General features: G+C 39.1%; 2 protein-coding genes across 2 annotated transcripts in view; both read left to right on the forward strand.

The window, feature by feature from the left end:
• ADAMTS19 (ADAM metallopeptidase with thrombospondin type 1 motif 19) overlaps positions 1 to 1,570 on the forward strand; it is a 229,737-nt gene extending 228,167 nt beyond the window's left edge. The window contains exon 23 of the mRNA XM_029941162.1: positions 282 to 1,570. Within this exon, the coding sequence (XP_029797022.1) occupies positions 282 to 433 (152 nt within the window). The 3' untranslated portion in view covers positions 434 to 1,570. The remainder of the gene's footprint in view (positions 1 to 281) is intronic.
• Positions 1,571 to 1,652: 82 nt separating this feature from the next.
• Positions 1,653 to 25,357, forward strand: MINAR2 (membrane integral NOTCH2 associated receptor 2). The gene is made up of 6 exons (XM_029941947.1): positions 1,653 to 1,864; positions 4,071 to 4,299; positions 5,233 to 5,297; positions 9,281 to 9,418; positions 21,408 to 21,635; positions 25,107 to 25,357. The coding sequence occupies exons 4-6, from the start codon at positions 9,293 to 9,295 to the stop codon at positions 25,284 to 25,286; spliced, it is 534 nt and encodes a 177-aa protein (XP_029797807.1). The 5' UTR covers positions 1,653 to 1,864; positions 4,071 to 4,299; positions 5,233 to 5,297; positions 9,281 to 9,292; the 3' UTR covers positions 25,287 to 25,357.
• Positions 25,358 to 26,054: the final 697 nt, after the last annotated feature.

Consider the following 26,054-nt stretch of genomic DNA (forward strand, 5'->3'; position numbering starts at 1 on the left):
AGGAGACATGGAATCTGAAGACAGGCTCCAGGCTCTGAGCTGTCAGCACAGAGTCCGACACGGGGCTCAAACCGACAAACCATGAGATCATGACCTGAGCCGAAGTCGGACGCTTAACCAATGAGCCAACCCCTCTTAACCTTACTTTAAGTTCTAGAAGGCAACATGAATGAGTCAACGTGAATGTACACAATCCTTCCCCTTAAATGATTGCTACTCGTTTCCACCCCTGACGCCGAGGATAGCTACACGTGCTGAGTCGCCTGTTTTCTCCTTCACAGCTGCACTGACTTTCAAGTGCTTGGGAGACCAGTGGCCCGTGTACTGCCGAGTGATACGGGAGAAGAACCTGTGTCAGGACATGCGGTGGTACCAGCGCTGCTGCGAGACGTGCAGGGACTTCTACGCCCAAAAGCTGCAGCAGAGGAGCTGACCTCCAGCAGGCTGGCTGGCTCCCAGCTCTTTGCAATTACATTATTTATAAACACACCCGCTAGCATGTTTCTCAGACCAAATATTATCAGTTACATATAATTTAATCAAATTAATTTATTTTGGTGCCGGCCAGACATCCAATATGGTGTTTGTTTTGGTCATACAAACATTTCGGTTTATACTATATGGCTTTATAAATAATTTTATATGAATAAGTTGGATCCAGTTTCCAGAATAAAAATAAAAAGGGAAAAAAATAAGATCATTAGGCTCTAAAAAAAAATTTTTTTTTTAAAGTTAGGGCTGTCTCTAAGGTGCTATTCTCTCCCTGCCAATACCATTGAGCTAGCCAGAATGTATACTAACTTAGCGTAATAGTTTAGTTATATAAGGAGAGAAGTTATTTTTGTTTTTTGGTGTCCTGATACAGAATTAGCCCATTTCCTGTAATCTACAGGGGATGCGGAAACATAACAAACCTCATAGTGTTGAACAGGTTTTTAGCGAATGTATTATGAATTTGGTTCAGATTTAGAGATATCCATAGGAAAAATTCTACTGTAATTATAACCTTATTTTAATAATGGAAAAGAAAAGTCAAAATAGAGACTTTGATCATGTTCATGAACATGTACTTGAACACAAATATTGTAACAATGAAACACTGTAATGATTTACACTGAATCACCATTGCACTGTTGATATAGTGTAGAGAAGCCATTATAGAAATGGTAACATCCTACAAAAATATGTATTATTTTAACATGTTGTCATTAGATTTTAGCTTTTTAAAATATTTTGAACAAAGAAAGCAGCCACCCACCCATTTCCTTGTATCCTTTTAGCAGATTTATAAGAGTATAGTACTTAGCCTCACAAATCATAAGGAGAAGACTTCCCAAACATTTTTCAGCCTTTTCCCTAGGAACAAGAAGAAACAAAACGCTCGTGATCCTGTGGTAGTTTCATTGTGTTTTTTCCTTTCGAAAACGAAAAGTTTTACAATTCTGTGAAACGTTTAAAAACCAGCTTAAATGTTTTCTTGTGAGAAAATGTTGTACATGATTCACATGATTTCTTAGATTTTTTTTTTCAATAAAATATGTGAAGCTTCCTGTTGGGAGGCAGTTCTTCATAGGTCTCTCCTGTCTCTGCACAACTGGACACGGTCCGCTTCTGTTCAGGAGTGTCTCCTGCAGCAGCCTGGGCAGCCGGCTGAACAGCCTCGGAAGATAAAGACAGCAGAGCAAAGGGCAGACATGCGACTTCTCATTATAAAGGTTTCCAGCCCTAAAATGGGGGTCCCTCTCCTGGGATACACGTCACTGCCTGTGCAGACACCACCCTGCTCTCTCTGTGTCCCCCTGGGGGAATTGGGGCTCAGGAAGCTGGTGCAAGAAAACACTGACTCTCTGCTACTGTTACTGCTGTGAGTAACAGTAGTCCTTCGTCTCTAACACCCGGGACTCTTGTGTATTCTGTCCTGAAAGTGGGCAGGCTAGCAGAATAGATTGGAAGTAGAACAAAACCTCACCATCTGCACAGTTCTTAACGATTCCCTCATTAGTGTATGTTACCTTTATGTTAATATGAGAGACCTTTTGTTTCTAGATGGTCCCTTACGTATATCCTTTCATTTAATTGCTGAGCTATAAAATTAACTATCTTAAGTCATGATAGTCGGGACATGAGAGAGGTAAAAAATTACATTTTAAAAGGAAACATTCTCAATCTCTTCCTTGATTCCTAAACCTGTGAATCTAAGAAGAAATATCACCCTTTAGATATGCCTGGGTGGCCCAGTCAGTTAAGTGGCTGACTTCCGCTCAGGTCATGAGCTTGTGGTTCTTGAGTTCAAGCCTCCGATCGGGCTCTGTGCTGACAGCTCAGAGCCTGGAGCCTCCTTCAGATTGTGTGTCTCCCTTTCTCTCTGCACCTCCCCTGCTTGCACTCTGTCTCTCTCCCTCTCAAAAATAAACATTTAAAATTTTTTAAAAGGAAACATCACCCTGTGCGGGTAGATGAATCAGAACATATTCAATAATATCTTAGAAGACCTTCAGAATGCTTCCACCCAGTTGGTGCTAGAACTAAATATTGAGAGAGAGAGAGAGAGAGAGAGAGAGAGAGACTGCATCATTCTGTCAGGCCGTCTGTTTCAGGGTGATGGTGATACCAGAGATTTACATGAGCCTGAGGCCTGTGCTTCATTTTATTTGTTGTAACATAGGTTCCCTGAACAGAAGCAAATATTGTACAGAATACCATAGCAGACAATGAGGCATTTGGTAAATGAATGGATGGTATTATGGCAAAAACTTGGCAGGCTGGGAAGGCAAATCCATGTTCAGGGCAAGTGGTTGCTTCTATGAGAACAAATTACTGTCTGTTTTGTGATAGAGGTGATCTAATGTGATCCTACTGCAGTCAAGGTGGTTGGCTGGGTTGGCAAGGACTTGGAAGGAGCATGAGTTTGAACCTAGTGACGAGGGAGTTATCAGGAAAAGGTATATGGATAGACCTTCTTGCATTATATATATATGGAGTCCATTTGACCCCTCACCAAAGAGCACCCTCACCAGAGAAGTCTCGGTCATCAAGTGGGTTAGATGACAAGGTCTGTGTATGTTGGCCAGTGTCCTTCCTCAGCCACCCTTGTCACTGCCCAATAGGCCCAGGAACAAGAGTCATTGGTGGCAGAGATTGTGCTTGGGTTCAGCAGCATGAAATCCACTCACCGAGACCAGTCACTGCGGAGAGCTCAACCTACTAATAATGGAGAAGATATTTTTTTCCATGATGGCAGGCTTCTTTGGGAAGACCTGCCCACCACCTCGACTGCAGTCTGCTGACATTAGATCACTTGTGTCACAACACAGGCAGTGACTTGTTCTCACAGAAGGAGCTACTTATCCTGAATGTAGATTTGCCCTTCTTACCCTCCAAAATTTCTGCCAAAATTTCTCCTGTAAACTTACCAAATGCTTCATTCAGCATTGTGACATTGCATACGATATTGTTGCGTAGAGAACTCATGGCACAGCAAATCAAACATAGCATTTACATGAGCATGAGTTCGTGATATTACCATGAATGTTACCATAAAATCTCTGATATCACCATGTTCCTCATCACCCTCAAGCAGATGGCCCAACAGAATGATACAGTGTCTTTTTTTCTCATAATATTCAATTCTGGCACCAGCATTGGTGGTCAGAGATTTACCATTTCTGCATTATTCAAATCATCAATGATAGAAATAATTGTGAAATCCCTCCAAGAATGCAATGTTGGTTTTGTTTCTAATTTTGGTACCTAGAGGCAATTCTAGGGGCTTCCATGGCCATTATCCTCATAAAAACCCTCATTCTACATATCATGGAACCAACAAGGTAAGCCAGGGTACTGCCAGTGTCTGAGTATTTTTATTCCAAATACACCTTCCAGAATTAGGAAAATAACTTTGGGGTGATTCTAAAGACTTTTGGATTCTTCATGAGACAGGTTTAAGCCAGAACTTGATTAGATTATCTGATTTCTTGCTCTGTGGGGCTATAGTAGGAATTTAGGGTCACCAGGAATAGTATCAGTTGGCAATTAATAATCAAAAAGTCTGATTATTTCCTTTTCTCCAGTACATTGTGCCCATCCAAAGAACTTTGAAGGTAATCTACGGTATGATACTGGACAGTACAGAAGGATCCTGCCTTAAAATGATCCAGCCTCCTCTTCACTCAAGGTGTCCTCAGTCAGAGAACCTATTCTTACGTGGAAATTGATCAGGGGAATGCGATTTCCTGATGTGATCATCCAAATCAGACCTCTTCTCACAAAGTCAAGAGATTTAATACTTACACGCATCAAGTAAGACTTTAGTAGAATGCCATCTATCTAAGTCCTAGGGACTCCATGATCAATTAGCCAAGCTCCTTGCTGGGCAAACCATTCCCTTTACCCCTCTGATTCTGCCACCCTTTATGGCAACCATTCCCATCTGGCCTCTGGCAGTGAAATGCAGCCTTTGATTCCTGCCCTTATGGAATTCCATCATCCTCATTAAATTTAAGAAGCCCAGTTCTGTGGCAGCATTTCCCAATGTTATTTCAGGGTTTCAAAAAGGCTTTGCCAAGTTCTTTATGGATTCCAGTATAGCCTTTGCCAATGTGAAGGGAGTTCAAAGCCTTGGTGAGGGGAATGCCCTCTGGAGCCCTTCAAGGGGCATCTTTAGCAGGTGGATGACCATCTATCCTATTAAAAGCAATCTCCCTAAATGTCTGTATACCTTCGTGTGTACTACATTATAACAAGGAAGTTTCAGCACCTCAATTTTATTCAATGTGGACCACCAGTGGGTCCAGTTTTCAGGAATTTTGAGGCTCGTTGTTAGAGTTACTCCCAGTCACATGAGGTAACACTTTGAATCCAGAATCTCCACTAAGTGAACTCATATCAAAAACATGTAGGCTAATAAAACATTATATTCCTTCTGCCCTAATATAAAACCACTAAGAAATGTCCCCATATATCTACCTTGGGTTTCAGTTAATATGAGTTAATGAAACCTTGCAGTTCCTTTGGCATGTAAAAATCTCACATGTTGTACTCTCTGGTGGTCTCCGTGGATCCTCTAGGACTTGAATCTGAATATGAATTTAGATGGTGAAACATCAACAGTACAGTTAAAAAGCTGTTATTTGAAGATAGTCATTGAAACTTTCTGGTTCCCAACTTAGACCTTGAACTGTGAATTTAAAACCTAGGTTTTTCCCTCACTGATTTGAATTCACACACCTGCAGGAGGCCTGGTGAAGTGAAGAAGAGTTGAAGAATCAGAGGGGTCACCAGCTAGTCTGAGCAGCCAGGTAAGTAGGACTAGGAAGGGATTATTTGTTCAGAGGTCTTTGGGATGTGGTCACCTCTGTGAAGCTTCCTCCTTTGTAGGTACCCAAACACCCGGTAGTAGATCTGAGTTTGCTAATATTTGGAAAGAAGAAATGAACGTGCCAAGCAGTTGATTGCAAAAAGACTTTCAGATTAGTGAGTGCTGTTTCCACTTTCCTGTCCAAATCTCATGGCAGTTCCTCCTTTGGCCAATTCTAACCCAGAATCACACAAATAAAGAGATTCTGGGAAATGTAGTTTGCCTTTCAACTAAAGATGACTGTATGACTTTAACTTTGTTTCATTTTATTTTCTTTTCCTTTCTTTCTTTTTTTTTTTTTTTAGTTTGCTTTGTATCAGACACACCTGAAATAAAAATATATGTTTTTAGGGGCGCCTGGGTGGCTCAGTCGGTTAAGCCTCTGACTTCGGCTCAGGTCAGATCTCATGTTCGTGGGTTCGAGCCCCGCATCAGGCTCTGTGCTGACAGCTAGCTCAGAGCCTGGAGCCTGTTTTAGATTCTGTGTCTCCCTCTCTCTCTGACCCTCCCCCTCTCATGCTCTGTCTCTTCTGTATTAAAAATAAATAAAACATAAAAATTTTTTTTTTAATTTAAAAAATATATGTTTTTATACACTCAAAATAACAATGAACCCTTCTGAAGCACTTACTATATACCAAGCATTCCATTAAGTGCCTATAAAATCTCACAGCAACCTTGTAAGGTACTTGTGTTATCTTCACATTCTAGCTAAGGACACAGCAACCTACCCAAGAACACAACTTAGTGCACTCAGGTATCCTGATTGCCTCCTTTGCTCACCAATTTTGGGAATGTTTTCTAATAGTCACAAAAGGACTTATAAGCTAGGCACAGGCCTACTTTGTAATCAAAACTATCCAAGTAATTTTCAAACTCTCAAATAGTCTGATGAACCACAACTGTTCATCTGGACATTGTACAGACTTTTCAGCCGGAAATACTTTCAAATATTTCAGTGGGTTTTGGTATAACCTAGAGAGGGAGGGAGGAAAGAAGGAAAAACAGGAGAGAATGAGGAAAAGAAAAGATTCATTCATATATAGACAGTTTTGCCTAGTGAACAATCCTATTGAATCTTATTTTGACAGTTCTCATGGTTCAAAAAACAGTAATTCTGGGTCCAAATCCAAGAGGAAATGATACTTTTATAAAAATTGGTTATAAGGAAAAAGACCAAAAAGTTACCTGCACGCTAAGGGTTGAGAAGCCCCCAATGTGCATATTTCCACAAGATTTCCCTGCAGCAAAACTCTTTATATTTATTTATAACCATCATCACTCTAGATTGAAGTTCCTAATGACAATAAAGAAATAAAAACCCTGAGCCAATACTTATCCAGTTACTCTAGGGTAAACTATTTGAAGAGTTAAAAGGAAAACAATAAAATGGGTATTAATGTGATCAAATAAATTTGGAAAATGCTAGACTTATCAAAGCAGAACTTCTCAGAGACTTCAGTGTGAGTCTGTGCCTCATAAACTACCAGAAGAGTCTGTCATAAACATTTTTGGCATTGGAATCCTTTTTTTACTGAGCTTGGAAAACAGCACTAAGCCTTTTTTTTTTAAATCAAATGTAATTGGATTATCAATTTCCAACCAGAGGAGAGGCCTTTCCAGTGCTTTCGAAGACACACGATCCATCATTATTTATGGAGCAAAAATCTTCATTAGGGTCTTCAGACATGACTCATGGGGAAGTAAGCTTCCAAAAGGGCTGCCCCTCGGTCATGTATCATGTAGTGTAGGGCTTAGAAAAGTATGAAATACATCAACAAACAAAAGATAGGAAGACGAGAGTTTAAACAAATCACTCCAAGATTTCGGAGGAGGGAACAATTGTACCTACTTGGGAAAATGCATAAAGGCGAATTATCAGCAGTGGCCGGTGAAGAATGACTCAGAGGTGGTCAAGAGCAAGTTGGGAAGAAATGTTTCTAGGCAGAAGGCCTGGCATTACCAGAGGCCCAAGTTGGGGTGGGGCGGAATGGAGGTGGGGACCAGGGATGGGGAAAGGATGACCAGTAAAAAGAGAGGAAGGAGAAAGCTCGATATTCTGATCCTTAGTCATATAGTTTACCTCCAGTGAGAAAGAAGAACTGATGGTTGGAGATGATGGTGGACAAAGGGTGAAAAAAGAGGGAGAGTCTAAAAACTCAACTTGTAAACAGGAGGAGACAGTATTCAAGCCTCTGGGCATCTAGAGCATGGCGGAGGGATCAAGGGAAGGATGCCTAAGGAAAACTGAAGGCTCATTTCACCTACCTCATACTTTGGCCAAGGAAAAAGGCCTAATCAAATGTATTTGGACCCGGGTTCTTTGTGTCCACTTGCCAATATAGAGAGCCAAAGAGAAGTAAGGTTCTTCTTGAAGATGTGTGTTATTCCCTGAAGAATCTTTTAGGAAAAGCAAACAGCCTGAGAAATATTTATTCATTAGATGTATTCTGGCAGCAGCCAGGAAAATCCAGAATGTACCAAGCACATGCACATCAGACACTTGATTCTTGAAACTCTTGTGATTTAACTGTTTTGTTATTAACTGTCATTATGAAGCACTTCTTATTTTCTCCAGTAAATATGTTGTTAAAACTATCCACATTTATTTCAAATATTCCAAGACAGTGAAAGTGTTTGGGTCCAAAACATTCTTACAAAAAATGTTGATTGTTTAAACCAATTTTACAACTATAAGTAGGACATGATTTTTTTAAGCTCCCTCATGTTTATTGGTATAAAGAAGGTAAGTACTCTCTAGTGTCTTGCTCGATTTGAGAACATCCTGGCTGCGGCTTCTTCTAAGCTATATGGCACTCTTCTAAAATCTGGTGCTGATACATTCCACATGTGACCCCGTTTACCCCTGGAAGAGAAGTCTTCCTGCTGAATCTGGTGGGTTTACAGAGGTGCACACGTAACAACCCATGTCTTTTTAAAACTGTGGGTGCGTCTATCCTTCGCCTTCTCAGGGTGGGAAGTATTCCTCTTACTCTAGATGGAAATCCATACCTTCGCAGTGAGAAGCACGGGTACCCCGAGGCAGAGTGGCCTGAAATGCGAGAACTTACCTCCATTAAAGTCATCACGACTTCCTGGCTAATGCACGGTCCTCAGCCTCACCCTCACCTTGGCTCCCCCAACGGCAGATGGGCTCACTTAGGACAGTACCTCATCCAAACCCAGCAGCCACGTTCCCCTTTGGTTCCAAACGTGCTGTGTCAACACCAAAATGCACCGTAGAAGTTTATACAGCTAGGAATCGAGTCAAAGGGACGTCGGATAGAGTACGGGTCAAGGCAGTACATTGGGGCATTAATTTCTGTAGCAAACTCTAACAGCAAAGTTCTTGGACCAAAGCTGATGACCTACAAGTGGTCAGGTTTCGCGTGAGCCTGAGACTCTGGGAGTTAAAACGGGAGGAGAAACAAGATCCTGCGTATCATATGGGAGGCTGCGTCCACAGGGCCGGCTCCGCGGTGTTAGCTCGGCAGTGGTCACAGAAAAATTAAGAAGCCTCTCCTTACAGGTGATATCTCCTGTGCTCCTATAGACTGTGACACTGAAATTCTGGCAGCCTTCCTCCGAAGAATAGTTCCTCTTAAACCATTATGTCCGACACTGTTTGGAGAGACATTAAGCGCTCCAGATCTAATTTTGGCATTTTGTTTAATTGAATGAGTGTAACCCCATCTGCCCCTTTGAAGCATCGCAAATGTGTGTGCGTGTGTGTGCGTGTGTGTGTGTTGGTGTGTTGTGTGTGAAAGGCAAGGCAGGGCGCTGCGTTGTTTGTGTGCTGATGTCCCATCTCGAGAACGTGTCCCTGAGAGGCCGGGTTTCAGATGCCACTGGAGCGTCCCCGGGCTCGTTAATAATGGACGAGCGGACGGGGGCAGCCTCACTCACCTGTGTCTCCCACCGCAGACCAAGGCAGACATGGATCTCTCTGTTTTGCCAAATAACAACCATCCTGACAAGTTCCTGCAGCTCGACGTGAAGGCTTTCATGCGGAACACGGCCCTTCTGCAGGCCCAGCACTGGCAAAACCTGGTGTACTCACAGGTGAGGTCCAGGACGGCCCTTCCTCACCGTCTGTTAGTTCCTTATTTGCGTGGGGGCGGGGGGGGGGGGGGCTGTAGGGAACACGGTGCAAGGTGGCTGCCCTTGAAATATATAGAAAGGGTCTTTCTCTCTTCCTTAACGTGAGGAAACTCTCTGATCGCTTTATAAATTCTTGTGAATTCCTGTAACCATTCATTTTCCGCCGAGCACTAGCTTTGCAGCCCGTCCTCATTTTACTGCCTAGTTTTCATTTTACTCCTTTCCTTCAGAATTTTTTAATCCACTTGTTACTTTTGCAAATAAGACTCTGGGGGCAGAGGGGAATCTACCTCTCTGTTCTGGTGCATTCTAAGCATTAAAGCAGCAGAAGCTTATGACGGAGGGACTCACACACAGCCTCTGAGACCACTGGGAACTCTCTCTCGCCTTCTTTAGGCTGGCTCCCTTTCATTTCATGCAGAGAACACTCCGCATAACAACGGAAACTCAATGCTTGAAGTAAAAAAAAAAATAGAGGGAACTCTCCTCCCCATTATTTTAGATCCTCTTATTTTCTACAGGTGTCCATGTGGACAAGACATAACAATCAGACCTTCAGACCATTGCACACTTGATATGTTTGCTTTCTTCTTTCGTGTCTTCCTTCTCTCTGCTGACCAAAAGAGAGGAATAAAACTGTGATGAGTTCCGTGTGCTGGAATCAACATAAAGGCCCTGACTGTTGCAGGACTCAAGAAACAGGAATAATCTTTGTTTTAAGACGTGAGGGCTAATGGGGTTAAGGGTTAGTCAGTTTAGAAACAGGAAGAAGCATTTCATTTCAGAACAGATGTGACTGACTACAAACCCCTGCAAGTCATTAAATCCTCTGGAGTGGTTCCAATTCCCTGAACAGAAATTTGTTTTCTTTTAAGAAACAGTTGCTACTCATGAGTCCTGGTGTAAAGTGACTCCTTTGTGGTGTGTTTGTGGGCTCCTCGGGACCTTTATCATGAGATCATTCAAAATCAAGTACACTCAAATGATTATGTAAGTGTTTCCTCCACCTATAAGAGTTTTAATTTATTTCCATCATAAGGCAGCCTGTTATGACAACTGACTTTTAAAAAAATTTTGCATCCTTCCCTTTTGGAATCATCAAAACTCTTCCCCCACCCACATGTACCTTTATGGTCATAGTTTGTGTGTTTTAAGTTTAAGTGACTGTATTTAAGTTAAATACAGTCAATTCCTCCTTATTGTTCATGCCACGGAATAAAATGACTCAAAAATCAGTTCAGAAAACCTTGGCCCTCCTATGCTATGAAGTTTAGTTGAAGAAAACATATCCAATAAATTCCATCGAGGTTGGAAAATATCAATCTAACATCTTTTGTTTGGCCCTGGAGTTGACCTATTTCCTTCATGTGAATCTTCACAGCTTAAAGCTCTGTTGAATGTTGTTCCTAAACCTGAATGAAATGCATCCAGTTTTTAAGGGGCATCTTTTTCAACAAGGATGCCCTGATAAATTGAAGTCGTTATTTAAGGAAAAACCAAGGGGGTAAAAATCTGCTTCATATGTCTTTAGATATGTGGTATTTTTTTTTAATTCTTTTTAAGTTTATTCTTGAGAAAGAGACAAAGAGAGTGAGCAGGGGATGGGCAGAGAGAGAAGGAAAGAAAGAACTTCAAGCAGGCTCCACAATGTCAGCATGGAGCCCCATGTGAGGCTGGAACTCACAAGCCATGAGATCATGACCCAAGCGAAAACCAAGAGTCAGATACTTACCTGGCTGAGCCACCCAGGCGCCCTTGTCATTGGTAATTTTAAACTATACATGAACTCGATTTAATTACCCTTTTACACTAAAATGATGTCAAATGACAGAATAAAAGCTAATTTACTATTGAAATAATGTGTGGGGTAGGGGGAAATAAATTTTACAAATTCAGATAGCTGGGTAGGCATGACACAAATTAGAACTAACAATTATTTGTATTTACTACTTTAATTTGCTATATATGAATAAGTAGTTCTTCTCTCATTGGCTGGATCTTAAAATCCAGGAGTGATATATTTGTGGGATAAAATATAAATGTAAAATAAAGGACTTATGAAAGTTTCAAGTAGCTGCAGAGATCCCGGGGAGAAGGCACAGAGTTTACCAGGTGGGTCAAGGTGTCAAGGGTGCGTTCGGGGCCGTGTCAGAAGTTCTTAATTTAAAACCTCACTCCGCCAGAGTTGCATTAAGCCAACAGGAAGAGCATCGAATAAAGAGGTTAGAAACTTGGTTTCTTGTCTCACATCCACAGTAAGCCACTTTAAGAGGCATCGACTGGGGGGCTCAGTCAGTTCTGTGTCTCCTTCTCTCTCTCTGCTCCTCTCCCCACTCACACTGCGTCTCTCTCTCTCTCAAAAATAAGTAAACATTAAAAAAAAAGAGAGAAAGAGAGACATCTATTATGGCTCTGACTTGGTTCATGCCTCAATATTTTTACTTGAAAAACTAGAGTAATATTAATTTTACGTATTTGTTTTAAAATGAGAACAAGTAAAAGAATATGAAGTGAAACAGTTGAAAGTATTTCCTATAAAAGTTTAAGAAATGTGTGTTGTTATTATTGTGTTGTTATTATTATTAGGCCGCAGTCTAAATTGTGTTGAAATTATCCTTTTGTTAGACTTTGGAAAACAGTAGATGATACTACTTACATTTTCTTAAATTTATGGTGTAGATGCGGGGGGTATGCATGTGCGTAGATGGTGGTCTCGGGGATTGTAGTCAGTACACCTGTCAGTCCGTAACTCAAGCGGTAGATTTTATACTCACGTAGACTTCAGACTTGTGTCAGCTTATCCCTCGGTCTCATACCACCCAGGTGCATGCTGTCTGCCATTCAGGCTACATCACAGAATGTCGAAGGACAACCTAACAACCATCGCCTTCAAAACTAGTGGTCATTCAGCAGTTAAAACACAGATCTCATAATCCCAAATATGAAGTTGAATTCCTATGTGTAGCATATTTCCATTCATCTCAAGGCTTTCCTATAAAAATTCACATAACACTTTCAGAAGAAATTCTTTAAGCCATTTTTAGATGCAGAAGCAATTGTGGGCATAGAGAATTGCATGCCCGTAGTCCGGGACATTGTGAACTCCATGCCACGCAAAGACACAGGTCACCCATGTTTATAGGGAGAGAGTACAAGCATGTATTTCTTGACTCCACTATATTTACCCCTTCTTAAATTCTTTGACTAGAGAAGCAAAGAAGCTTCACAATAAATTTCATCTCAGCGCAATGAACAAATGTTCGCCAAAATCTAATGTTTCTGGTTGTTAAAATAATTTGGGGCATGTATCTGATGAAGGCATGTGGAATTTTATTCCAAATATTTCTGCCAATCGCTTTATAAAACAAGGTAATGGAAGGAAAAGGGTGCTTTTTTTTTTTTTAGTTTAAATGATAAAATATGTTTTTTTTCAGAGAGTGTAGTGGCCCCCCCCTTTTTTTTTTTGATTAGTAGTTAGACTTCAGAGTCATTTCAGACTAATCTCTTTGTTTTGTCTTTTCCTGGTTTCCAATGCATCTTATTCAGAGCCCAGGAGCATTGCTTGCTAAGCCTACAGCTGGAGCAAAAACCTGAACCTTAGGAGGTTGCTCTTGATATCTAGACAGCATCATTTCCTAGGTTTATTTCCTACTCACTTTTCCTCACTTTTTTTCCCCAGTCTTAATACAGCTGTCTTTTCCTCTTGTGTTCTAATGTCTCTTCTGATGTCTCTCAGATTTTTTGTTTTGTTTGTTTGTTTGTTTGTATACTATAATTGTACTTCTTAACAATCTGCGTTGGAACCTGTTGTGCCTTCTCTAAAGATGTCTCTATTCCTAATCCTCCACTTAGTGTTCTGAAAGGAAAAGCCCTGCATATACATTGGTTTCCCATTTTTACGCCTCTATTTGGGGAAATGTTATAGAACCTTGAGGCTCTTAAATTATTATCCAGGAAGTAGATTGACGGGCATCGCTTGGTTGCTCGGGGATTTACTTGCAAATATCAGAACATGATTTATCAAGTTATGCTAAATTTATGCAGTTCCCAAAGTCTCCAGTGGGGTCTGGAATTTAGCTTTGGACGGTATGCTGCCAAAAACAACACCTAAACTGTCCCATTGTCCTGCTCTGAGACCAGACCCAAATGCCTCTGACACTAAAGCTTTTTTAAGGAGGCCGTGAGTATTAGAAGAGCATTTGTGGGATTCCAGAGCCCCCATTGGGTGGAGGAGAAGGCCAGAGACAAGGTTCAAGAAAGGCCTGTGTCAGACAACACAGATGGAGTGGTTGTTTCAGATTTTCAATTTTATCCTGAAAATTTTGCAAGGTTGGTGAAAATTTTTAAGCAAGAGAATCACATGATCATATCTGTGTTTTATAAAGATGACCTATTCTAGCAATTTGGGAAACAGAATTACTGGGATCACTGGGGAGCTGATTTTGTTTGTATGCCCACAAGTGATAGATTTTTAAAACGCCCTGTTTGCAAGGTATTTATGATTATGAAAGGGACTTCATTGTATGTGCAGATTAAATTGGGGAAAAATGGATATCTTTATGATCTTGATTCTCCCAATCCATAAACATGGTATATATATCTTTTTATTTATTCAGTTTTTCATATGGCCCTTCAATGATAGATATCTTCTAATTCTCCACATAGAAGTTTTCATAAAGTTTCTTAGATTTATATCTAAATATATCAGATTGCTCTTAAGACTAGAACCTTTTAAATCATATTTCATAATAAAGTGTTACTCATGCATGCCACTGATTTTTATAGACTATGTTATTATTATATAGTCATCTTAAATCTGGAAATAGTGTTAAATCTCTTTTATTTTGATTGTAAATATCCCTACAGATAATCATGCTGTTGTTTTGTTTCACTATTTAAAACCCTATTCCTTTTATTTGTTTTTCTGTTATTATTGTATTGCTTAGGGCTTCCATTGCAATAATATGTAAATGTGATTACTGGCATCCTTGTATTAATTCTGACACTAAAACAAGTGCTTCTTATGTTGCAACCATTTGGTAAACTATTCTCTGGAAGTTATAGGTAGATTCTCTTAATTCGTTTTTAAAGATTCCTTACTATTTCCAGTTTGTTAAGAAAGTTTGCTAAATACGTTTGAATGTTTTCAAAATCTTTTTCAGACTCTGTCTCAAAATTCTACATTTTGTTTTCCTGTTAATGTAGTGAGTTACATTAATCTTCTAGTTTTAAATCACCCTCCAGGTAAAAATTATGTCCTGGTGTAAATCTATCTTATTCTGGCAGGTAAAATTTATATGTGTTGCAGGATTCTTTTTTATCAATAGTTCATTCATGACTTTTGCATTGTGTTTATAAGAGAAATTATCCTTTAAATTACTTTTTCTTTACTTATTACTGCCTTTGTCTGGAGTTTACACCAACCTCTCCTAAAATGAACTGGGGAGTATTCCTCGTTTTATTTTTCTGGAAGGGTTTGACAAAATAGAAATGATCTGCTTGAGGAACAGCCAGTAGAACTTGAGTGCAATATTCCCTTGGCCTCATACTTTTCAATTTGTGTGCAGATGGGATAGATTTTAAATTTTGATTCAATTATTGAAATTATCACAGGTTTACTATCATTTTCTATTTTTTCTTTTTTTAATTTTTTAAACTATTTATTTATTTTTGAGAGAGAGACAAAGTGTGAGCAGTAGAGGGGCTGAGAGAGAGGGAGACACAGAATCTGAGGTAGGCTCCAGGCTCTGAGCTGTCAGCACAGAGTCCAACATGCACCTCAAACTGGTGAACCATGAGATCATGATCTGAGCTGGTCAGATACTTAACTGACTGAGCCACCCAGGTGCCCCTATTTTTTTCTTAATTAAGTTTGGTAAGTTATATTGTGAGAGAAACTGCCCAGTTGCATATAAAGTTTTTAAGTTGCTCAGATTTTTCTTCTATTATATTTATTAATCTCCCCTATGTCTCTCTTCATGTTTCTTTTACATTTCTAACACTGGATTTGTGTCTTTTTATTTCTTCTGAGCCATATTGCCAGAGATATTTTAATCTTTTTAGCCCTTCCAAAGAAATAGCTTTCAATATCCTATTATATGTTTGTTGTTCAATTTGTAATATTTATTGATTTCTATCTTATTTTTTTATTTAAGTTGTAGTTAACATACAATGTAATATATCTACTTCTATTTTTATTATTTCTTATTACCTCATTAGTTTTCTCATTCTGCTTTTATAATGCAAGAAAATATTTCTATAATATTCCCTCAAAATACCATTTCAGCTCCACCCAACAATTTTACAAATGTAGCATTTTTCATTTTCATACTGTTCTAAAATTTTAATTTCCGTCTTTTCTTTGGAGTGTGTATTTTAGTTTTCTACAAGATGTAGTATTTTAACTTTTTAATATTAATATATAAATTTCTAACTAGGTTGATTGTGTTCAAATAGCACGATCCATATAATACTGAATCTTTTAAATTTGTTTTAGAATCTAGCACATTATCAACTTTTGTAAATATTCATTGTATATTTTAGAAATTAATGTATTCAGTTTAATAAAGATGTCAGTATATGTGACTTGATCAAACTGGGTTTTATTGCTCAAATCCTTTATCTTTAGTAATTGTTTTGTTGGCTTGATAAAAATTATATGCCTAAATTTCTCCTTGTAATTATCTAATTTTGCTTTATGAATTTTTATATTTTACTGATGATATCCACCTTTATTCACTTTCTAGTAATTCTTTGCAACTAGCAATCTTTTATTTTAACATGCATTTTTTTGGCTAAATATATACTTTCTTAGTTGTTAGGCTAAATTATGTTATGGAAACAAATTTTAGTGAGTTAATACAATAAAATGTATCTCTCACACAATGTCTATTGCAGGTGATACCGATGTCCTAAGGACCTGGCTTCCAAGTAGAATCCAGACTGTTCCTTTTTGAGTGTCTTCTATATCAGAATCCCCATTAGGTCTGTATATTGGAAAGAGAGTAATCTAGGAATCTTACAAGGGATTTTAGGAGTCAACTGTGAGTTTTATTAGTCATATGTCCTAATCCATGGGTTGTTGTATGCCCTTAAGAAGAAATGGATTTGCTAGTTAGGCTCTGCCACAGTTTATCATTCTGTTAAACATATTTACATGTCATATATATATTTACATATATACACACACTATATATAAATAACATATGTTACATTATGTGTTATATATGTAAAACATTTACATAACAGATTATATGTTAAATATATTCACATAACATTTTATATATGTGTTATATATACAATATATAAATAACATATACATATTAGATATATACATTCTCCCTTTCTGAATGGGAAAAAGTAAAGACAAAGCAGTCATTATTCCGAAGTAATTGTATGATTCTATGGGAATAGTTTATGTGGCTTCCTTCCTTGAGGATGTGGAAGATTGATTAGGACATGATTCTGCTTTTTAGAAGAACTTCTGATGCATCATTCTCTATAGTCCTTGATTACACTCTAGGAAAGTTCTCCTTGTTTGCTGTTTTGCCACATCAGAAGTAGACTTCAAGGATAGACTTCAAAGTTTACTGCTACTAAGGAAATTTAGGAATCTAGGATTCTTGTCATTGCTTTCTTTTGTTATATTTTATTTTTAATTTTAAACATTTAAAAGCTTTTAGGTGTAGGCCTGTCATTTCTTTGGTAATACATTCCTTACAGAATTTAGGAAGCTATTATTAGTGTATCTTACATAACTGACTCCTTGCAGTCAACTTCACATGTCACTAAACACACCTAAGTTCTTTGAAGGATAGCTCTCAAATAGGCTGTAATGTCTTGCTTTTCTGCCTCCATTTCTGTATTTTTAGTCAGTTACAACCACACAGAAGGTCTCAGGAATAACAGTTATGAAAGCACAGCCTAATGTGTTGAGTCATTTTATTCAGCTGAGAAATTTTAATAGGTATTGTTTGCTCAATGCTTTTTTTCCCCCAAATAAATCTGTGTTTTAGTTTTGGGGTCTACAAACAGATTTTCAGCAATAGAAGGCATCAAATTTCTAGGTCCTCTCTACCCTCTTCCATTTCTTCTTTCCAACTGTGAAGCTTTCTCTAATCTCATCTCTTTCCTGTATCACATTAATGCTCTGATTATTATAATGCCATTATATGTGCATGATTTCTCTGATTATTTTACAAGTATCTCTACTAGAGCTACAGGTGATTGGATTCTGAATTACAACAGATGACATTTATGCCAAAAAAATTTTTTTACCAAAGGATATGAATAACCATCATCCCAGCTTCTGATGTGTCTTTCATCCCTTTCCACTTCTTGGCTGCAAGCCCATGCCACATGTTTGTGGAATTTCAAGATCTACTACTTTCTATATTAGGAATGATAGGCTAGGCTGCCCTGTGATAACATATATACCCACAAAATATCAGTAAGTACAAAAAAAAAAAAGAATTTTCGTGCTCACAAAAAGTCTAAAGAAGGGCAGGTGGATTTTAGAGGCAGCTCTTTTGTAAGCAATAACCCATGGCCTCAGGTTCTTTCATTCTGTAGTTCTACCATCACAGAACCCTTGCTTAACAGTGACACAAAAATGGGAAATGAGCCAAAAATCTTATGAAAGATTTGAAGGGCCAGGCTTACAAGTGGTTGAGCGGGCCCCAATGTAACTTAAGCCAGACTGGGGAAGGCAGTCATCCTTTTTGCTCAGGAGAAGACATTAAAATTCATAGGTATTTAACCAGTCACCACAATCCCTAGCTCTCATTCTTTGCCAGTATATCTTTTTACTTTGAGTTCTTAATTTTAGGTACTCCTCTTATAAATATTACATAATTTCATTTAATTTTAAAAATCTGACCTGACAATCTCTGTCATTAAAATAAAGGATTTAGTCTATTTACATTTAACATGATTATTTCTAAAATTGTTCTGTTTTCCTGAGGTTCCCCCGTTCTTTGTTTCAATTTTATTGTCTTATGATCAAGTTTCCTTTATCTTTTTTCTATTGCTGATTTATAAACTATGCATTCTTTCTCTATTTTTTAGCAATATTTCCATTTTCTCACTGACCTGATTTCGTAAAATGTTCTAATCAAAAATACTTGTGTTAAATTTTACTGTCTGGTGCTTTAATTGTCTATTTAACAACTTACAATTTAGCCTGAATGGCTCAGTCAGTTGAGCATCCTGCTCTTGATTTCAACTCAGATCATAATCTGAGAGTCTTGGGATCAAGTTCTGCATTGGGCTCTGCACTGAGTGTGGAACCTGCTTGACTCTCTCTCTCTCCCTCTTTCTGTCCCCCATTCCCCCACTCATGCTATCACTCTCTCTCTAAAATAAAAAAAAATTATATTAAAAATGTTTTAATTCACAAATTAGTGATTATCTCTGTTTTACCATAAAACCAATACTTGCAAATATATATATGTGTGTGTGTATATACATATATATATCTCAGAGAGAGAGAGAGATTTATCAATTTTCTTTCTGTATTCCTTTTTTGTTTTGTTTTGTTCAGCATTTCTTCTTAATCTTTCCTTTTATTATCAAGTTTCTTCTTCCTGGAGTATATTTTTTTAGAGGTTCTTTTTTTATTGGCCCATTAATTGTATAGTATCTGTTTTTGTTTGTCTCAACATGCAGTCTATTTCACTGGTTTTACTGATTGATAGTTTACTTATATGTAAATGTTGTAAATAATGATTTAAGTGTATATTTAAGAATAAATGGGCAAAGTAATGATGAATATGAAAAAGTCCAGGTAAGCTTTGAAGTGTTACTCTCCTTAAATATTTTAAAATACAAATTATTATAGAGTCCATATGGTAAAATAATAGAATTACTGTTGAATTTTCCTTTGGTAAATGTAGTCTATCTAGAAGGTGAGATCAAAAGTTAGAATCAAATGTATGCTTTTATTCTTTCTTAGGCTATTTGAGAAAAATTATCAAAATGTGAATGAACCTCAACCATAATTAGTGTTTTTATTCCCCTATCAAATTCTTAGTAAAAATATTCTATTAATTTTCCTTTCACGTGTCTTTCAGACCTGAAATTGTCACGCAACACAAAAATAAATGGTACCATGTGTTAAGATAAAACTCAGACTTCCAAGAATGTGGTTTAGAATTAAGGGCTTGCATGTTCTTTTTACACGATAGGTCCGATTATTTTCTATCTTGTGCCTGTTAGTTTTTCAAGGTCTTTATACTTTGCAATAGAGTCTGTTATTTTTTTCCTGGGCCCCCAAAACTGTATTTCCCTCACTTACAGGGCTTTCTTACTTAAGAAGCTCAAAGAACAGTCTAGTAGGCAAAAGAACTGACAAAACAAATTTGTCAATGTCCAAAGAATTATCCCTCTCAAAGATGATCAAAGATATCTAGCCTTGAAAAAAAAGGCCTTGAGTCAGAATTATGCTAAGCTGAAATGATCTAAATTTCATATCAAATTGTTTTTTCTCAATTCAGAAACATGTTTTATGAGGTCATCCATCTTAAAGACAAATGCTAAGTCAAGATGATGTATTATTTCATTGCAAATTTCAGTATTGTTGACTATAAATGATTTTCAGACCAACAACCTAGTAAATTCAGAGATCTCCAAGTTGACCTCTAAGTATGTAAAAAATGTATGGGTTATGAAAATTAGAGGAATGTAAGGCTGAAGAAAATGTGAATGGTTTTATCTAGATCATTTTTTTGGCTTATCAGACATTTCAGAAGGAAATATATGTAATATTAGTTTATCATTTAGTATACATATTTAATGTGGCCTATATATCTGAATAAAAGCTGAAGGAATCAGTATATTGATGATCATAAATATGACTCAGAGGAATATTAATTGCTATTGAACCTGTTTAAGGAGGCTGAAATATGTGAAACACATGCATCTAAAAATAGCTGTAAACTAGTGAAATATGTCACTAGTTTTTAAGGATTCAATCTAAGTCTTCTGAACATTAATTTATGTGAAATTCCTCTCCCTTGATGCCCCACGATAACTGAGGCATTACTCTATCTATTTCTTCTCAATTTTATTCAACCAATGAACAAATTTAAACGGAAACATTTTCTACTTCCATGATAACCTGTAGTCTTAAGAAGAGGAAAAAAAACAAAGCAAAATAAAAATGTGAGGGTCAAATCAGACCCAGAAAAACACATGGGGCTACACTGTTAAACTTGGGGTCTGGTTGTCCTTGGGCAGGGAAAGGGCAAGGCAGCGTGAGGTATGCTGGTAGGTATTCTGTCTCTTGGTAGTGTCTTGGGTTTCTTTGGCTTGTGAAAATGTGTTGAGCTGCACATTTATGATACATGTAATTCTCTATCTGTATATTCTGCTTCAATAAAAAATGATTTTAAAAATCTGAAAGTCAATATTAGAGCCATCTCATAGCCGGCTGGTCTGCACACGCATTCTGGTCTGCCCTTCAAGCTGTCTGAAATAGAAGTCCCAAGAGAGTTTTGTAAAAACCAAGGCACATCTATAAAATGTTTGTAATACTCACTTTGCTGGATTAATCCAGCAATGCTAAATATTATTCTTATAGGTCATGGAATGCACAAATAGAAAGAAGTAAAATGTCATTAAATCTCAGCACAAGTGAGCTGGAAAAAAAAATTGGCTTTGTTCAGAATTCTGCTGTTGGAATGAAAGAGCAGTGTTCTTTCTCTGTAGTGATAAAATGCATTTTAACGAATGATTACTGAAGCTGAACAAGATCACATGCAAAGAAAAAACTCAATTAATGACAGGATTCTAGGTCAGATCAGATCCTAGAATTGTCTCCTCATTCACTGTCCTTATCTGTTGGGGTTCCAGAGAGAATCAGCAAATCTTCAGGGGTGGTTATTTCAGATTTCATTCTCCGCCACCAGTAGCCCATTAGTAAGAGAAGCCTTGTCTCTGTGCCTCCTAACAGAGAGAAAAGAAGACTCTTAATGCTCAGCGACTGAGAGGACCCAGTGCAGAGGGTGCTGTTGCTGCAGAGCATCCCCCACCATCCCTGACATCCGTTCTGAAGAATAACCCTCTCTATGGTGACATAAGTTTGGAGGAAGCTATGGAAGAAAGAAAAAAGCACCCTTCGTGGACTGTTGAGGAATATGACAGGCATTCCCTGCACACAAACCTTTCTGGGCATCTGAAGGTACTCAACGCAAAAAAATCACCTCCTTCAGTTGCTGAAGATCAGTTAAATATTCCTTTTTTTAAAAAATGGGTATTGAGGCACCTGGGTGGCTCAGTAGTTTCAGTGTCTGACTTCGGCTCAGGTCATGATCTCACAGTTTGTGAGTTAAAGCCCTGCATCGGGCTCTGTGCGGACAGCTCAGAGCTTGGAGCCTGCTTCAGAGTCTGTGTCTCCCTCTCTCTCTTCCCTTCCCTCACTTGTGCTCTGTCTCTCTCTCTCTCTCTCTCAATCTCTCCCTCTCTCTCAAAAACAAATAATCATTTCAAAAAAATGTTAATGGGTATTAAGGTGACAAGCCCTTGTCACTAGACCCAGATGTCCAGATGTCAGATCACTGTGGCACCTGGCTTCCCTTTCTCTGCTCGAGTCAGTGCATGTTTACTGGTTTGTTCTGAGTTTTACAGCATCAGCACTTAACTGGCATCTGTATAGTGGAGAGACCAGGAAATGCCGTGATACAGAAACTTTCACCTAGAAGGTAAAAGGCTTTTGAAAGTGAATTTGCCAGATGATGTATGTTTCCCCCTAGTTTTGTGACCATTTATCTCACAAATACTTAAGAATTCCCTATTCTGCATTTATTCAAAAATATTTATTAAACTCCCTGCCTTGGGCGCTGTGCAAGGCACTTCTCATCAAAGGTCATCTTATTCCAACCCCACTCTGTGATTTAAGATTGCAGATTTACATTTTGGACATTTTCCTGTGTCTCAGTAACAAAACAAAACAAAAACATTTCAACACAGGAAAAGTATGCAATGAACTCATTCACCCAGCCTAAACCCAACTTCAGTTTTTCTTTCTTTCCCCGCCGCCCACCCGCAACCCCCGGCCCCCACCGGTGGCGTCATCTGTCATGTACACGGAAAATCTAGATGTACCTGAAAGGCAGGGAGAGAGGCCTTGTATTTTCTAAGGGGACTGGCTTCCTCCCGGGCCTTGGCTTGCCGCTGCCTGCCCCAAGGCCAGGGGGGCCTGACATTTTCCACATACCCTTCACTTAACAGGGTGATTCTGCTCGGAGCCCCATCTCTTAAGCACCTGGAGACTTTTTCCTGTTGAAAAGGGGAAGCACTGTGTCCCCTTAAAATCTTACACTTTAAAAAATCTCCGTTTGTGCACTCTTGAAATACCTTGTTGTCCAGAGTCTTTGAGGTTTTTTTAATCTCCTAGTAGATTTAATGTATTTCCTTAATCTAGCCTCTTTTCCCGAGAAGTTTCCATAACAGACTCTCCCTCATAGCAACGGTAATCTTGTGGGATTTTTTTATCAGGAGTCTGAAGATCAGGACCTCTAAGAAGTCACTTTCTCCGCCCCCCCCATTTTTTTATTAAGTTTTAAATTTTTTTTCCAGTGTAGTGAAATTGCGGTGTTATATTAATTTCAGTTGTACAGTATAGTGATTCAGTAATGCCATACATTACCCAGGGCTCATCATGAGTGTGCTCCTTAATCCCCATCCTGTCTTTTACCCATCCCCCATCCGCCTCCCCTCCGGTAACCATCAGTTTGTTCTCTGTAGTTAAGAGTCTGTTTCTTGGTTCCTCTCTCTCTCTCCTTTGTTCATTTGTTTTGTCTTAAATACCACATGAGTGGAATCATACGGAATCTGTCTTCTCAGACTGGCTTACTTCCCTTAGCATTATACTGTCTAGCTCCATCCATGACATTGCAAATGGCAGCTTTCATTCTTTTGTGTGCCTGAAGACCATCCCATTGTGTGTGTGTGTGTGTGTGTGTGTGTGTATCACATCTTTATCCATTCATCAACGGATGGACAACTGGGCTGCCTAAGAAGTCACTTTCTACAATTAGCAAAAATGTATTATTTTATTTTGCAAGCATTTCTGGACTGTACGCTAGAGCCTCTTCTCCAGTCTGCTCACACGAATGGCACAGCGACTACAAAGATGAGTATTCCTGTCCCGGTTGACAAACAGTTCATCTAACCGATCAAAGTAACAAACCATAACTAAAGAACAAGACAGAGGAAGAGGATCGTGTTTGTAATAATAGTAGGAAGTGCTATGCAGATTCCGATGAGGACAAACGACACAGGACTGTAAAAAGCCTTCATGACAAAGTTAACTTACGCTGGGCGGGAAGAATGAGTAGAATTACAAAAGATACGGAGGGTTCGCATGAGCAGGGAGGCTCCTCCGTCAGGAGCAGCAAGAAACAAGGCACAAATACAGGACAGTGAGAGAGTTTGTTAGCACAGTGAATAGTCCACTTGGCTGGCCCTACAGCCTAAGTAACAGAATAACAGGGGAAGAAGGCTCGAAAACACCAAAAAGAAAAGTTCAAAGGCTAAGGAGATTGAACATCGCTGGCCATAAGGAATAATATTCTTGTTGGAAAATTCCATGAGTTATGTTTAGGAAGATCAAATGTGAATATGATGGACGCATCGCTTTCCCTAAAGCCAGAGTCTGTCCCCTCCCCACTGTCCTCCCACGTACAGTTACCTCAGAGCCCTGACAGACCTGCTGATGCTGTTCTTCAGCTCTTTGTTTTTAATCCGGGGGGGGGGCGGCATGGGTGAAGGGCAGCGGAAGAGAGACAGAGAAAGAGGATCCCAAGCAGGCTCCATGCTCCCTGCACAGCCCAATGTGGGGCTCAGTTCTAAGACCCTGCCATCACGACCTGAGCTGAAGTCAAGAGTCAGACATTCAACTGACTGAGTCACCCAGGTGCCCAAGCACTAACTTTTTAGAGACATGCTTTTGGAAGTCATGACTTTTGTTTTCATTAGACTGTCTTTCTCTACTTCATTAGTTCAACTTCTTCATCACCATCCCTATTCATATCTCATAACTAGTGGACAGAGCCCCTAAGGTATTTTCTGAAACTTCTCCACTTCTTACAGGCTATAAAAGTTCCAAGTGCCCTTGGCCAACCCCATTTTTCTAAAATACCAAGAGTTTGCCAATAAGAAAGGAGAAAAGAAGCCCCAGATTTAGATACCAGGGCAAACTACAGGCAGAATGTGAGAGGATTTCGACAAGGATTTCAAGAGTGTCCTTCTGCACAGCTCATCCAAATTTTATTTTAATATTTTAGCTTTTCTAAGAGCAGGGCATTGAAACTAGTAACAGTGTGATTGAAGAACTGTATTGCCATCACCAATACCCACCCACCTCCCTCCTCTCCTGATGGTGCTAGCCTGAAGGTAAGTCACGGACCCCTGAGGCCAGAGAGGCTGAGAGAGGGTGGGTCAGGCCTCTAGCCATTGCAGATGAGAAATACTGCTGCTATTCAGGGAAGCCCAGCTTCTCTTATGGAACCTTGACCCTTAAGACTCACCCAGGACCACAGGACTATCACCTTCAAAGCTCTGACAGTATCTTGTTCCGTTATATCAAGTAGTCTGTAACGCTGACTGATCACTGAATAATCCTAGTCTCCTATGTAATTTTTTTTTTTAGGAAAATCCTAATGACCTGTGGTTTTGGTTGGGAGACATGTACACGCCCGGTTTCGATACCTTACTGAAGAAAGAAGAAGAACAAGAAAAGCATTCAAAATATTGCCGTATAGGTCTGATTTTGCTCTTGGTTGCCAGCATCTTGGTTTTCATAGTGACTGTTTGCACATTTTTCACCTAAAGAAACTGCTGCAGACACAGCCACTTGAAAGTTCTTAAAAATCTTTCTAAATAAACGTTTGCAGAAAAACATGTTCAAGCAGTATGAATGTACCATTGAATATACAGCTAGACGTAGTGGTCGTGTAGAACCCCAGAGTTGCCTGAGGTATAAGCCCGCTTTCTCTCCTTTGTTCTGTGTTGTAAGAATTCCAGAATGGCGTTTGTCCTTTGAGGGCGGGACTTCTGGGGATCACACAAAAGTCACTATATGCACCCCATAGTAAACACTCAGAGAACAAAACAGCACCAACCATTGTCAGCAGCCTCGCCTTACCTCCTCGCCACGCCCACCCTCCTGTCGTCCCTAAAAAAGTTGAGCAAATCAGGGGCACCTGGGTGACTCAGCCAGTTAAGTGTCTGACTTCAGCTCAGTCATGATCTCGAGGTTCGTGGTCCGTGAGCTTGGGTGGCGTGTGGTTGGGTGAGCAGCTCGAGCTGACTTCCGGTGAGTCTGATTTCCCCCTCTCTCTCTGCCTCTTGTGGGACGTTTCCTCCCTCTTTCTGTCCCTCACTGACATGTGCCCTCTCTCAAAGAAAGGAAGGAAGGAAGGAAGTTGAGCAAATCATTTTTTGGCTGCCAGGTCTGCAGTACAAAAACTTCTGGTTGTGTTGCCTCTTGCGTTGGAGTCAAGCTGTTTTATCTTCTCTTGTTTCTGGTTAAGCCAGAAAAAGTGGTGGTGGAGGGGCTTTACCCAAATGTGTTCGTATTTTCCCAGGATTGCTTATG

The sequence above is a fragment of the Suricata suricatta genome, chromosome 6 (assembly GCF_006229205.1).
Source record: "Suricata suricatta isolate VVHF042 chromosome 6, meerkat_22Aug2017_6uvM2_HiC, whole genome shotgun sequence".
Taxonomy (NCBI): Eukaryota; Metazoa; Chordata; class Mammalia; order Carnivora; family Herpestidae; genus Suricata; species Suricata suricatta.

Coding starts and splice junctions, on each gene's coding strand:
- MINAR2 (XM_029941947.1), top strand. CDS start 9,293: ATGGATCTCTCTGTTTTGCCAAATAACAACCATCCTGACAAGTTCCTG. Junction 9,419..21,407: donor AAAACCTGGTGTACTCACAG/GTGAGGTCCAGG, acceptor GCCTCCTAACAG/AGAGAAAAGAAGACTCTTAA. Junction 21,636..25,106: donor ACCTTTCTGGGCATCTGAAG/GTACTCAACGCA, acceptor TTTTTTTTTTAG/GAAAATCCTAATGACCTGTG.